This window comes from Rattus norvegicus, chromosome X (assembly GCF_021556685.1).
Source record: "Rattus norvegicus strain SHRSP/BbbUtx chromosome X, alternate assembly SHRSP_T2T, whole genome shotgun sequence".
NCBI lineage: Eukaryota > Metazoa > Chordata > Mammalia > Rodentia > Muridae > Rattus > Rattus norvegicus.
In genome coordinates, this window is record NC_141554.1 from 16,166,986 (window position 1) to 16,183,324 (window position 16,339).

General features: G+C 36.1%; 1 protein-coding gene across 2 annotated transcripts in view; it reads right to left on the reverse strand.

The window, feature by feature from the left end:
- The window catches only part of Usp9x (ubiquitin specific peptidase 9, X-linked), a 107,529-nt gene that overhangs the window by 70,471 nt on the left and 20,719 nt on the right, over positions 1–16,339 (reverse strand). For both annotated transcript variants that reach the window (NM_001135923.2, NM_001434267.1), the window contains 5 exon segments: positions 2,802–3,020; positions 4,135–4,247; positions 9,550–9,629; positions 11,690–11,835; positions 14,231–14,484. In NM_001135923.2, the coding sequence (NP_001129395.1) occupies positions 2,802–3,020; positions 4,135–4,247; positions 9,550–9,629; positions 11,690–11,835; positions 14,231–14,326 (654 nt within the window). In that variant the 5' untranslated portion in view covers positions 14,327–14,484.

The following is a 16,339-nucleotide window of genomic DNA, read 5'->3' on the forward strand; positions in this document are numbered from 1 at the left end:
AGTTCTCTAAGAAATCTAAACTACCATTTTTTTTTACTTTTACTTTGCTCTTAGAAGCATTTCTAGGTCATTAAACACTTCTCTCTCTCTCTCTCTCTCTCTCTCTCTCTGTGTGTGTGTGTGTGTGTGTGTGTGTGTGTGTGCGCGCGCGCGCGCGCTCCTGTGTATTTGTCTGCATGCATTTGCACCATGTGCATGCCTGCTGCCCAGAGACCACAAGAGAGCTTTGGATCTACTAGAGCTGAAATTAAGGATGATTGTGGGCTACCATATGGGTGCTGTCAACAACCTAGTTCCTCTAAAGGAGCAACAAGTGCTCTTTAACCATTGAGCAATCCCTCTGTCCCCAAGTCCAAAGCTTACCAGATCTCTTTTGGGATTACTTGTAATATATTGTTAAAATTTTCTTCACTAAGGTACTGAGCATGATGGCATATGCATTTAACTATTCTAGCACTTGGGAAGCAGAGGCAGGCGGATTCCTGCAAGTTTAGGGCCAGCTTGGACCGTGAGTTCCGGGATAGCCAGAACTACACAGAGAGATATTGTCTTGGTAACTAGAATAAGACTACTGAGCTGAAATACTTTTTTTTTTCCTTTTTTCTTTTTTTCCGAACCCAGGGCATAGTTATGTATATTCTTTCTCCTTTTTAAAAAGAATTTATGTTTCCGAGTGTTTTGTCTGCACCTATGGATGTCAGGAGGAATCAGATGCCCTGGAACTGGCAACATCAAACTAGTCCTACATAGAAATTTTTTTGAAACGACTTCATAGCTTAGAATGTGCATGCACTTTTAAATGTAGTTTTACCTATATTTTTTATACATGGTTCTTTTTTAAGAATCGCATATATGCTTGGTGTAGTGAGTAGCACACCTTTAATCCCAGCACTCAGGGGCAGAAGGAGTCAGGTCTCTTAAGTCTGGTCTACATAGTGAACCTAAGGATGCTAAATCTTTGGAGAGTTTCTTTTATATCATAGTGTCTGCAACCAACTAATGACAGAGTTGAAAATTCTGACCAATACATTCTTGATAATTTTTTAAAAGTTCACAAAGGGGGTTGGGGACTTAGCTCAGCGGTAGAGTGCTTGCCTAGCAAGCGCAAGGCCCTGGGTTCGGTCCCCAGCTCCGAAAAAAAGAAAAGAAAAAAAAAAGTTCACAAAGATTCAACAATGAAAAAATATCAAAAAATTCCTCAGATTTCAGTAGCTAGCAGACAACTCTCCAGAAACATGGATTATAACTATAATCTAAAAAATATATATACTAAACTTCAAGGCTTTGTATTTATTGATTATATTTAAGTACACTGTAGCTGTCTTCAGACACACCAGAAGAGGGCATCAGATTTCATTACAGATGGTTGTGAGCCACCATGTGGTTGCTGGGATTTGAACTCAGGACTCGTACTTAGCCACTGAGCCATCTCTCCAGCTCCACTTCAAGACTTTGAATCTCTGTCATTCTTGACAGTTTTTGTATAAGAATCAGATCTCAAATACATAAAATATCTTCAGCCAGAAATCACTCCAAATCTTTGCATTAGCCATGTTAAATTGAGTTATTTTCTGTGAGCCCCTGAAGCAGATTACTGACTGAGAAACAAATGGAATAAAAGAAATAGAGGTATAGACAGACTTCTCCATGCTCATCCCCATAATCTCTCTGCATAGTCCCAGCTGTTTTGGAATTTGCTTTTATAGATGAGGCTAACCTCGAACTTAAGAGATCCAACCTGCCTCTGCCTCTGGGATTAAAAGTGTATATCACCATGCCTAGCTAGATGGAACTTTTGATTTTGAAGATCATTACTTTGATGGCAACTGGATGCTACTCAAGCAAAAACAAGTGACAACAATATGGACTGGAAAAATAACAGTTCTTAATTTAACACGATTGGTGGCTCGGCTTTGTTCTTACAGAGAAATTGGGTTCAATTCCCAGTACCCACATGGTGACTAACAACACTGTGCATCTCCAGTTACAGCAGATCCAATGCCTTCTTCTGGCCTCCGAAGAGCACCAGGCTTGCACACAGTTCAAACAAACATACAGGCAAATTACTCATGGAAATAAAATAAATAAATCTTGAAAAAGTGTCCCTAAATTTAGAAATTATGTATATGCTATCACTAAAGAAAATAAAATCTTAAAAGTATAAAATTTAAAGTGTACAGAAAAATAACTACCAAGTACAGTCTTGTTTACACTGCTATAAAAATTGTTTTCAAATATATATTTTAGTAAAATTTCAAAGACTTACTACGCTGCTTCTATTTTATAATTATATATTTTATCTATTTTGAAGTTTAAAAAATTTAGAATATAAAAAAATCATCATGGTCTTATTGATTCACACCTGAGGTTTTTAATCAGTCATAATCTCCTCTATTATTATTATAAAGGAGATCTTATATATTAACCCAATTTATGACTATTTCCAGGTTCAGTAAAAGATAACAGAAATTAAGTATAGACAATTAATATGAAGAAAAATTTTAAGAAGTCATAAGCACTGAACTAAAATGCTATGACTATGCAAAAAGGCTCCTAGTGCTATATATAAAAGTCTCAAAACACATTTGGCTGTCAGATGTCAACTATTACTACACAGAAAAACCAAATAGTATTACAAACAAAAAGTATAGCTTTGGTACAAATTAAGAATTCAAGTCATAATGCAGGACTTCTTTCAGAGTATAATTAAACCAGTCTTTTGCCAGTAGACTGAGATTAAAGTTCTGTGGTAGAACAAAATAATCTTAATATTTAGATTTGAAAACAACAAACTAACATACTTTTGGTGATCGAGGGTCTGGAGAACGAGCAAAGAGTTCATCTTCAGGCAACTGAACACTTGAGGACACTGACTCGCAGGGACGTGTACCATTGTAGATATGGAATTTGCAATGAGGATTTAAGGCCATGGCAAGAAGTTCTAGAAGTGGAAACCAGTCTTGGGCTAACTTAGCCACACACAGCTCCACCAGGCGATGAGTATTGTTAATAATACATCTCTGTTATATATGGGAGAAAGGTGATTTAGAATGTGAAAACATTGCAATTTCAAACAGATGTAACACTAATTACCCTTGATATTAAATGAGCTCCTTATTTTTTTATACTGATAGATACTAGTTTATTCACTAGTACTATGACCAAATTAATTTGCTTTTAAAAAGCTACTTGCTTAAAAATGAAATAGGTATTATGAGTAGCAAAATTCTACTCTGATGTCTTCAGACCAGATACAAATTCCCATTTTTCTAAAATTGAAACCATGTATCAGTTATCCCAGATAGAAAAGTATACACTGCCAAGCTCTACATTTCTAAATCTAAGAAATTATGTTAAACCAGATGATGGGACTTTTACCCCATAGTCGTAATTGAAAAAAAAAATGGTTCAGACCACAAACCATCATCTGCGTCATGACTATTTTCATACAGAGAAACAGGTTTGTAGCATTTACAGCACCTTCTTAGTCCAAAAACAACTTCTTTGACTGAAAGAAGTGAAATCTGATTTCATCCTACAAATAATGAGTACTGAAGTATTTGTCTTTGTCTCTGCTCAATATTTGGAGATATTAGGGACCTGAGACCACTTTAAGTAGTCTTTACTTAAAAAGAAATCACAACTGTAAATTACATCAAGACTACAGAACTATTTAAACAGTAGCTCAATAATGTAAATACTTAGGAACTTTAAGTGCCCAAATTAAAATATACATGTGAGTTCATTTCTCAATTACTTCTATAACACTGACCTTTCTGGTGCCTCCAGACCTGTGCTATATTTTCCCCTTCTTGGGCCTTTTGTCTTTAATACATAAAATAGCAGCATATTTGATAATTGATAGCATCAAATTTTCAATAAAATGTGGCAACCTGCCTAAGGTTCCAAGGCACTGGAGAACCAGGAAGAAAGATTAAACCAAGTATTTTTAACTCTAAAATCTCATGCTAATTTTAAAGGCTCATGCTGCCTGGAAAGAGATGAACTAATCTGAAATTACTTTGTTACATGTTATCTTCTAATAGGCCGATACACAAACACACACATACTTGTTCTTCCCATCTAGTGGATCACTATATAATCTGCTTTTTAAAAGTCAAATGGAAAACTCACATGAATTTCAAACTTCCAGCCACTCACTGCTTCATCTGTAAGGATTTTTGTGAATGAGATTGTTAGCCCATCTCGGAAAAATCTCTGACATGCTTCACTTTTGACATCAAGGCCTAAGAAAGGGGAGAAAAAATAATTATGCTCAACTATATGATGAAAGACATCAGAAGTAATCAGAAACCCAGATAACAAGCTTGCAGTTCCAGAGCACATCTGGGGAAAAATGCGCACAGTGAAATATTTAAAGGTTTCTGTATGTCAGAAAAGAAACGTAACTCAGAATTACTCTGTAAAGAAAAATTTAAGGATTGAAAGAGCTGAAGGGGTTTGCAACCCCATAAGAACAACAATACCAACCAACCAGAGCTCCCAGGAACTAAACCACTACCCAAAAGATTATACATGGACTGACCCTGGGCACCAGCTGCATATGTAGCAGAGGATGGCCTTGTTGGGCACCAATGGAAGGAGAAGCCCTTGGTCCTGCCAAGGCTTGATACCCCAGTGTAAGGGAATTTCAGGGCAGGGAAGTGGGATGGGGTGGGTGGTTGGGGAGGGAGAGTGACCTCCTAGAAGGGGGCTAGGGTATTTATGGACAGAAAACCAGGAAAGGGAATAATATTTGAAATATAAATTTAAAAAATTACAAGCTGGAAAAAAAAAAGAAAAATTTCAATGTGTATGTAACAGCCTGAGTTTATATCATGTTGAGTGCAGGTGTTCAAAGAGATGGTATCTTGATTCCCAGGAGCTAGTATTACAGGTAGTTGCAGGCCACCAGTCATGGGTGCTAGGAACTAAACCTGGGTTTCTTCTCCAAGAGGAGCAAGCATCCATAAATTAACTGTTTGGCTATTTCCTCAGCCCTCCCACCCCAAATAAAATTTTAAAATAATTATGCAAAAGTACATTTAATGTGATAATATTAATAACTCAGGACTGGGGATATAGCTTACTGTGAAAGCAGCTACTCTTTTTTTATTTTTTATTTTTTTATTAACTTGAGTATTTCTTATTTACATTTCGAGTGTTATTCCCTTTCCCGGTTTCCAGGCAAACATCCCCCTAATCCCTCCCCCCCCTTCTTTATGGGTGCTCCCCTCCCCCCTCCCCCCTTGTCGCCCTCCCCCCAACAATCACGTTCACTGGGGGTTCAGCCTTAGCAGGACCAAGGGCTTCCCCTTCCACTGGTGCTCTTACTAGGATATTCATTGCTACCTATGAGGTCAGAGTCCAGGGTCAGTCCATGTATAGTCTTTAGGTAGTGGCTTAGTCCCTGGAAGCTCTAGTTGCTTGGCATTGTTGTTCATAAGGGATCTCGAGCCCCTTCTAGCTCTTCCAGTTCTTTCTCTGATTCCTTCAACGGGGGTCCTATTCTCAGTTCAGTTGTTTGCTGCTGGCATTCGCCTCTGTGTCTGTATTTGCTGTATTCTGGCTGTGTCTCTCAGGAGAGATCTACATCCGGCTCCTGTTGGCCTGCACTTCTTTGCTTCATCCATCTTGTCTAATTGGGTGGCTGTATATGTATGGGCCACATGTGGGGCAGGCTCTGAATGGGTGTTCCTTCTGTCTCTGTTTTAATCTTTGCCTCTCTATTCCCTGCCAAGGGTATTCTTTTTCCTCATTTAAAGAAGGAGTGAAGCATTCACATTTTGATCATCCTTCTTGAGTTTCATGTGTTCTGTGTATCTAGGGTAATTCAAGCATTTGGGCTAATAGCCACTTATCAATGAGTGCATACCATGTGTGTTTTTCTGTGATTGGGTTACCTCACTCAGGATGATATTTTCCAGTTCCAACCATTTGTCTACGAATTTCATAAAGTCGTTGTTTTTGATAGCTGAGTAATATTCCATTGTGTAGATGTACCACATTTTCTGTATCCATTCCTCTGTTGAAGGGCATCTGGGTTCTTTCCAGCTTCTGGCTATTATAAATAAGGCTACTACAAACATAGTGGAGCATTTGTCTTTGTTATATGTTGGGGCATCTTTTGAGTATATGCCCAAGAGAGGTATAGCTGGATCCTCAGGCAGTTCAATGTCCAATTTTCTGAGGAACCTCCAGACTGATTTCCAGAATGGTTGTACCAGTCTGCAATCCCACCAACAATGGAGGAGTGTTCCTCTTTCTCCACATCCTCGCCAGCATCTGCTGTCACCTGAGTTTTTGATCTTAGCCATTCTCACTGGTGTGAGGTGAAATCTCAGGGTTGTTTTGATTTGCATTTCCCTTATGACTAAAGATGTTGAACATTTCTTTAGGTGTTTCTCAGCCATTCGGCATTCCTCAGCTGTGAATTCTTTGTTTAGTTCTGAACCCCATTTTTTAATAGGGTTATTTGTCTCCCTGCGGTCTAACTTCTTGAGTTCTCTGTATATTTTGGATATAAGGCCTCTATCTGTTGTAGGATTGGTAAAGATCTTTCCCCAATCTGTTGGTTGCTGTTTTGTCCTAACCACAGTGTCCTTTGCCTTACAGAAGCTTTGCAGTTTTATGAGATCCCATTTGTCGATTCTTGATCTTAGAGCATAAGCCATTGGTGTTTTGTTCAGGAAATTTTTTCCAGTACCCATGTGTTCCAGATGCTGCCCTAGTTTTTCTTCTACTAGTTTGAGTGTATCTGGTTTGATGTGGAGGTCCTTGATCCACTTGGACTTAAGGAAAGCAGCTACTCTTAACATGTACAAGATCTTAGGTTTGATCATTAATGAAGTAAAAATAAAAACTGAAAATGCTACAAATTATGACACTATATCTTAAACCCAAAATGATGGTCAGTATCATGTGACAGAAACTAAGTGTTTTATAATACCATCTTGTTCTGAAAATAAGCCTTAAATTTTACATTTCATAATTATTTTTTAAATATTAGTTCATAAACTATATACTTAGCACCCATTCATATTTTTACTACTCTCCAAATGACCAAGTACAATGAATTGTTTTGTCTTTTTATTTTCTATACATATCTTTCTTCTTCCAAGCCAAGGACCTATTTTATCTTCCTTTTAAAACTGCATTATTTATGCGTGTTCATGCATGCATGTATGATCTGGGAAGATGGGTGCTATGGAGTACATATGGAAATCAGAGGACAACTGTGTAATTAGTTGGCTTCTTCCACCTATAAGTGGATTCTAGGGATTGAATTCTGATCATCGGGTCATCTTGTCAACCCTACACTTTTATATACTTGCTTATCGCATCTGATTTTTTTTAAAGAAGGACAACAGAGCCAAGTGTCATCAAATACAAAATGTCTTTAACATCTCAATTTGTACAAAAAATATTTGGTTTTAATTGTACAATATGGGTGACATTAAACTGAGCCTTATGTAAAATAAATGAGTGCTAAAAATAAATATGAGCAAGGTATATAAGCCACTGAATGCCAATGGAATTAACTGAAATACTGTGTTTTTATTACACAGTTAATGCTTACACTATAACCAGCAATGCTCATTTAAATTATGGAAAATATCAAACATCTGAATAACTTATTTTATAGTTTTTTGAGATTGATAAGGCATTAATAAACATTCTTTTCTTTTTTCTTTTTTTTGAAGCTGGGGACCGAACCCAGGGCCTTGCGCTCGCTAGGCAAGCGCTGTACCACTGAGCTAAATCCCCAACCCCATAAACATTCTTTAAACAAAGGAGGAATAACTAATGTGAGATAAAATTCTCCTTGCCAGGGAATGCCACAAACCCAAGCATGGTACTATATAAAAGACGTTGATTTTTGACAATAACTAATATAAATGGATTATTGTCAGTTATAACACAGCTGTGGTGGTATGTTTTGGTTAACTGTCCTCTAACAGTTTGGTCACCACTCTGTGGTGATATGGAGACTTGCTGAATCCTCTAAGAGGCAGATTCTAGCAATAAAGAACCTGACCGGCTAGACTGATGACTCAGCGGTTAAGGGCACTGACTGTTCTTCCAGAGGTCCTGAGTTCAATTCCCAGCAACCACATGGTGGCTCACAACCATGTGTAATGAGATCTGATGCCTTCTTCTGGTGTGTCTGAAGACCGCCACAGTGTGCTCATATATAATAAATAAATAAATCTTTTTTAAAAAACTGAAAAAAGTAGTGGTTTGTCCTCAACACTGATTTGCTCCCAAAAGACTCTGAATCTTTTTCTTTTGCTTCTTAGATACTAAAAGGTGAGCCTCTTTGCTCTATTCACACTTTGCCTTGGCCCAAATTATGAAATCTTGAAAATTATGAGCCAAAATAAGTATTTTCTGTTTATAAGCTAATTTTATAAGCTGATTATTTGTTATTTTTCACAATAATAAAAAGATAATACAAAATATTTCATAAAATTAAATACTGCTCCTTTTTAATTTCCAGTGCCTTATTAGCCAGGGCAGTATTGGCATACACCTTTATACCAACGTTCAGGTGGCAGAGACAGAACTGGAATTCAGGAACAGCCAAGGCTACTTAGAGAATCCCTGTCTCAAAAAATAAAACAAAACAGTTCTAGTGCCTTAAAAAAATGAACTGACACCATAGCCATAGCCCTCTACTAAGAGAATTCTACAGCACCAGAAATAGACAAGAGTAATTTAATGAAATTGTTCAATTTCAACGTTAACATTTTACTTCTGGACAACTGAGTATCAGATTCCTTTTATTGGGTTTTTAGTGTATCTTTTAATCACAGAACAACTTTACAAGTCTTTTTTCTTTTAGAGAAAAAAATTACATGTATAACTTTTTAAAAGGTAGTTTTATTTAAGAAACACATTACTGGGCTAGCCATATGGCTCAGTCTATAAACACATTTGGCTCCCAGGGACCTACAGGGTGGATGGAAAAGAATCAACTCTTGCAAGTTCTTGATTGTACATGTATCCCACCCCAAACCACAATGAATACATAAATTGAAAAAAAAAATCAACAAAATAGTCATCTTCATTCAAAGAATCATAGATTAGGCATCATGTACCTTTGCTTCAGGAAAGCTTAAGTAATTTATAGGTTTACACATGACTCATCTCAAGATCAGAAATCCCTTTGGATACTCACTATCCCCTTCCCACTTCTGCAACTACTTAAACCTGAGTGATATTTGTACTAGGCATCACCTACGGATTATTTAATTGTAAAACCTTTGTGTACATTATGGAATTCCCATAACAGAAATGTTTTAAATCATTGGCTGATTGCAAATCTAAACAATGGGCTTACTCTTTATAGACATATGAATAATACATATACATTTTATATCTACCACTCTTGAGCTTGCATTCTTTTAAAAAGGACAATCCTCTATTTGTAAGCTTAATATATACTTACTTAAACACTTTGTTTTAACAGGAAAATGAAGTTTTCAAGAATACAGTGAAAATCTATTTAGCAGCATGCATTTAGAAAAGCATCACACCAAGACATACCTTTCTTACTAAGATCAATAGCAGCTTCTAAAAGCACTTCTAATTCCCCTTTCGGCAAAACTGGAACGACCCAGCGAGGCCTAGGAATTTATAAAATAAAGAGGCTTACTGGTTATGCACTAAATGAAAGAGGTACTACAGTCAGTTACTAAATACAATTATTTATCTCACTATGAAAATATTAAATATTAACTAAAATAGCATTAGATATGAAAACATTGGTGCTGGCTGGAGTTTTTTACAATTATCATTTGTTGTCTCTACAAGCAGAATTTTAAATAGTAATATAAACTACTACAATAAAATATCATTTAGGTACCACAGAGGCCTGTTATGAAAACTTCACAGGAAAGAGCTTTCAGGATTCAGATTTTAAAAAGTCTTGAACTTCCTCACAAACAAAAACTGCTGGAGGCCAAAACTGATTTATGCTTGATAATCTGTCAACTTTTTCTAACGACCAATTAGAAACAAATAACTACCCATTGTTTATTTATAAACATTCTTTGTCTTTTTTTTCCATCAAGAATTGTTTTTATGCAGCCTGGTATCTAATCTGCATATTTTACCAATCACCAGGCAAATCTGAAATGTAACAATGCAACTGTTATGTCATCTGAGAACAATCAAGGGTTGTTATAAATATATACTTTCAATAGTTCATTGCATGTGATTAATATACATATGCTGCTACTAGAAGCATATATGTTCTCTTAAATGTTACTTTGAAAATGAGTCAATTGGAAGAATATTTCAAACAAGTTACAAAATTATAGTAAAATTTTTATGTGTAGAAAAATCAGTAATACATAACAAACAGAAATATATGAAAATGTACTCCCAATTATTAAAAAATTTTGGTTGGAATACATGAAAACAGGGGAATAAAGCTGGGGGGTTATGAGGGAGGGGTCAGAGAGAGAAGCGATCTATTTACTGTATATAACACAACATAGTTCGATACTTAGCAATGCACACTTATTACTAAGAAAATCAGACATTTGTTTGCGTGCTTTTTCCAGACCAAGCCTCACTATGTGGCTCTGGCTGTCCTAGAATTCACTATGTAAACCAGGCTGGCCTTGAACTCAGAAATCTGCCTACTCCTACCGATTGTTGAGATTAATGATGTGGGACCCTATAACCAACTCAGTTTTATTTTAATGCAAAGGCTTTTTATTTCCCTGTGCATGTACTGGTTTTGACTTTAAAGTAAAAATATACCAAAAAGTAAAGCAAAGTACCTATAAGAAAGTGTATTTTCGGGGGTTGGGGATTTAGCTCAGTGGCAGAGTGCTTGCCTAGCAAACACAAGGCCCTGGGTTCGGTCCCCAGCTCCGAAAAAAAAAAAAAAAAAAAAAGAACAAAAAAAAAAAAAAAAGAAAGTGTATTTTCATTATTCTTTTAAAAATATTCTCATTTTTAATTAATTTATATGTATGATGCCATGTAGGTACCAGGAATTAAACCCAGGTCCTCTGGAAAAGCAGCAAGCACTCTTTTTTTTTTCTTTCTTTCTTTTTTTCGGAGCTGGGGACTGAACCCAGGGCCTTGAGCTTGCTAGGCAAGCGCTCTACCACTGAGCTAAATCCCCAACCAGCAGCAAGCACTCTTAATGGCTGAGCCATCACTCCAGTGTCCAGTTTTTGAGTGGCCCTTTTGTTGAACTCACACTGCCCACTGAGGACAATGCTCAGATGGAGTTTTTTTTTTGTTTGTTTTTTTGGTTTTTTTTTTTTTTTGGATATGTTCTTCTTGGTTCTTTACAAACTTTTCTTACTCTACAGAACATCATGAAGGGCAGGCTAAGAAACTCCTTATAACTTGGATTTGCTTCAGAGCCACCCTACATTATTAAAGTCAGTCAAGACCATGCCAATTGTAAAGAAGCTTCATCGACTCTTAAAAAGGCAAACTATATATATATATATATAAATAAAGTTACTAATGTTCTTTCTCCTTTTCATTAGACCCATAAAGAACCATGGGTTGAAAAGTACTTGGCAGTGACTATGATGGGAAAATCAAGGCAACAGGTTCCTCTTCATTGTCTTTGTGTTACCCACCACACATAATGCTATAAAAAAACCAACCTTGCTTTTCTTATATATTACATAAATTAGAAACAAAACCAACTGACCTGTTGATCATATCATCTAACTTTGCCAGGTCAGTGTGTGGAAATGCAGGTTCCTCATCTTCAATCTGGGGAGGAGCATCACCTTGGCCTTGCTCATCAGGAGGAGTTGCAGGGGAATTTTCATTGGATGAATCAGGCGATGAAGTCTTGATTAAAATATAACATTACAGATATAAGTTTCTATTAACACACACACAAACACTAATATATTAGCATTATTTTAAAAGAATATTAGTAACAAAATTCTACAAGGATATCATTGAAAGCTTATGACTTAATATGTTCTCCTTTCAAAGTTTATGCTGAACTTCCAAGACAGACTAGCAACCTGTTGGTAAACTTTCACACTTAAAATGGAGAACACCTCAGTTACCAAACAGCTAAGTTGCCAGGCAAAGAATTCAAGAGCTAGAAACCCCACACAAAAGCTATCTGAAGCATGTAACTTTAGAAGCCTGTTTTAAACAACCAATAAAACACTGTCCCGTGTATTCCCATTCTTACAGAAAACACTGACAAAAATAACTGTAAACATCTATATAACACCACACCAACAAATAAAACACCAGTGATGACATTTTAATTAACCCCTTGTGATCTTTTTATGAGCTAAATAAAAACTGGCCATGTATGCATAAATTTCATAAAACTGGAACTATATTTGTCCTTTATCATTCAATATCTAAGTATTCAAATTCTTCAGCATTACATAAATTAAAAATAACATGAATAAATGGCAAGTATAAATCTTCTTGCAAAAAACATTTTTTTCTTTAGGATACTAGAAATATAACTACAACAGTATAGATAATTACTTTTAAAGCTATTGGCACAGGTTGCCAAATTATAATCCAGATCCTTCTCAGATACCACATCTGAGGAATATTCATGCCACTTGTTAGTGATTTTTATGACTTAAAATTTCTTCTATATGTACAGATTTTAAAGTTAAAATTTTGATTAAGAAATTCCCTTTATGGGCTGTAACAAGATGGCTTAATGAGTAAGGAAGACACTTGCTGCTGAGTCTGATACCTTGAATTAAATACCCAGAACGCATACAGTGCAGAGAACTGACTCGCTTGAGTTGTTATTTCTATTTTCCTTTTAAGTAAATATATGCAAAGCTTATGAGAAACTGAGTGCTGGGCTGGAGGGATTACTCAGAAGTTAAGAGAGTGTACTGCTGTTCCAGAGGAACAGAGTTAAATTCCTGGGACCTGGACAAGGCAGTTCACAATCACCTTTCATACCAGCTCCAGGGAGATCTTACACCAACCTCTCTGTACCGCAACCTGCACTTATGTGCACATACCCATACCCAGATATACACACACATATATTTAAAAATAATGAGAAGGAAAACCAAACTAAAAAATTAAGCCCTAACTAACTTGGGCTCTGATTAAAGCTTTGGTTGTTCCTTTGTGATCCAACAGTATCAGATTTTATGAAGTACTTAAAACACATTAAAGAATAACAATAAGAAAGAATGAGAAATTCTAAGGTAAACAGAGTGATTCTAAAAGCAAGAGTATAATTTGCTTTTTTTCTTTTGTTTTAAAATTACCAGCCATCTTAATACATTGTGCATATATAATACCCAACAGACATATAATATTAATGTCACAAACCTAAAACTTCTAAAAAGATCAAGTAGATTTTAAAATAAAAGTTAACATATGCTTTTAATCTCAGCATATGGGAGACAGAGACATGAGATCTGAGATTGAGGCCAGTCTGGTTTACATAAAGGGTTCCAGGCCAGCCAAAGCTGCATAGTGAGAGAACAAATCTCAAAATGAGTGTAATGTTAACAACTAGGATATTTTTTCACTGAACCATAAACATTGCACAAGCGGTTAGAGTCCATGTACAATGCAGGTTAGCAGAAAAGACACGAGAAAGATGAACTACTAGCTCCTGGTTTAAAAATAAGCCATCATTAGTATCCAACAGCCCGTTGACTATGCTTAAAGAAACTTGAATACCGGCCTTCAAATTTATGATCCCAACTTCTATGACCATTTTATGTCTTAAATGAGAATTGTAAGAGAAAATGAATTAACAAAGTTGCCACATTTGAGTGAGGGTATCTGGCTTGCTCATTTCTCTCAACTGGGAAAGGAAGGGAAGTCAGAGGGGGAAAAAGTCAGATGAGAGTAATGATAGAATAGATAACCTGTAATGGCGGAATAGTAAATAAATAAATCCTAATGATTTTATGTATATGGCACACAAAATGGAATTATAATTTACTTGGTCCCATAGGCTACACTAAATCATGCAATGGTTTCTCCCAGAATTGACACCAAGCTTAATTTGTTCATTTTATTGAATACTGATAATCTAAGTCATCTGAAAAAAAAAATGTTGCTTTCAGCACCTATGGTTTTTGGCTACTGAAAACTTGTATTTACTTTTTTAAAAACATTCCTTTTATGGTTACTTGACAATTCTTTCTAGCACATTTCCTTCTTTAGCACTCAAGAGTTTAGGAGACATAGCAATGTGACTTTAACTAGATCTTTAATTTCTTACCTGATTCTGTTGGAGGGGGGGCTGAGACTGTCCATCAGGAGCTTGGCCCTGGTTGTCATTCCCTCCAACTGGAGAGCCACGAGTCGTGGCTGTCATACTCGACACAGGGCAGATCTTTGCAATTTTGTCTGCTTATGTAGTTGTCTTAAGAAAAGAAATTATAGTCCACTTATAGAAGACGAAGTACCAGCATTTGTCAGTCTTAAAAGGTTCCAATTCAAGAATAAAACATCTTGCAGAGACCATTGCATAACCTACAAGTAAAAGAGAAAAGAGAATATTTTATTTTAGATATAATGAACATGAACTAAAAATACTATTCAAGTTTAGTATCACCAGTGAATCGAGTCAAGAGAGCATGGCTATATAAATGACAGGTAAATAAATAAATGACAGGTACTACGTTCAACTTAAACTAATAATGGTAGTACGGCAGTGATTATACCACAAAACCCATACAAGTTTAGCTATATCAAGTAATTTCAATTTTCCTCTGGAACTTCAAAGGCAAGTGTATCAAGAAGTTAGTTGCCGCTGGGATTTAGCTCAGTGGTAGAGCGCTTACCTAGGAAGCCCAAGGCAAGACCAACCAGCGCAAGGCCCTGGGTTCGGTCCCCAGCTCCGGAAAAAAAGAACCAAAAAAAAAAAAAAAAAGAAAGCTGAAAGAAGTTAGTTGCCACTTGTTAAATCGTGGAATGGGGCAAACTGACCTTAACTGGCTAATGCCTTAAGTATATTGCAAAAGCATGCATACTCAGGACATAAAGCACAAACTGACTTGTCAATTTTAAGACACACTACTCATCTAACAAAGACAACAAGTTCTCCAACACACACGACAGACACACACCTAAAACAGAAAACAAGCATCAACACCTAGACTTTGAATTTTAGATTCCATAATTGTAAGAAATCTACACTTATTATTTATATCCCATCCTTATTCCCAAACCAAAGACCTCAAACCTCATCACACCTTTTGAAGGGAATTTTTCTTTGTAAAGAGTAAACTGTAACCTACTACTCCAGTACAACTGAATTCATCAAGTAATTGTAGCATTCTACTTTTGATAAGGTTTTCATTACAAGCACTCCTGAAGCCCTCTCAAGGCAACAGGTCCCAATCACTTAGTAGCAAGCATTCTTTATAATCTAACAAAAGTGCACAGAATACAAAGCAAACTTTAATTCCAATTATTATACCACTGAGTTTCCTTTTCGTCTTCAAGAGTAAAAGTAAAAGTACCCCTGGTCTTTTTCAAGAGGTACTTTTTTTAATAGTGCTGATGTCCAGATTCCTCATTAGGTACAATCAGGCCTATATAAAGAACAAACCAACCAACTTCCTGTGAATGAGTCTAATGTGCTACTAGATTGAGAAACTGGGTTGTTATCTGTATTTAGGTCTAATTTTTACCACTCTCACGTTCCCCAGAACAGCCCATGTACTCTAAAATTGAAATTTAACCTAAGCCAGTCAAGGTTCTTACTCACTGGCTCGTAGAGAGACTGCTAGAAGCATTTTGCAAAATTTCTACTCATAACCTGGCTTAAGCCATTCAAGTTCATCATGGCATATAAAACATATTTGGAGCTCTTATACTACAGATAAAACATGCAGATAAAACACCCAGGCACATAATTTTTAAAATTAAAAAGTATTATTATTAAAATAATTAAAACCTTTTTTAATTAAAAAAAAATAAGGTACAAAGTGAGAAAGATAAGTCAATATCAACCTCCAGCATCCACATACAAAAATTTATAAAAATTATTATTCAACGAGGAGATGAAAGGTCATGCTGCAAAGTTGGAAAGACAGCACATTTTTTAATTTTTTAGGTATATTTATTTTGTGTGTATGAGTGTTCTACTTGCATGTATACCTCGTGCCAAAGGGGACATCAGATCCCACTATAGATTGTTGTGAGCTACCTACCATGTGGTTGCTGGGAATTGAACTCAGGACCTCTGGATGAGCAGACCTTAAATGCTCTTAACCTCTAAGCCATCTCTCCAGCCCAAGACAGTACATTTATAATTTAACAGTTTAGTCCATAGTCAAGAATGCAAATATCTCTATGCAATTTTATTTAAAATTTTTTAAAG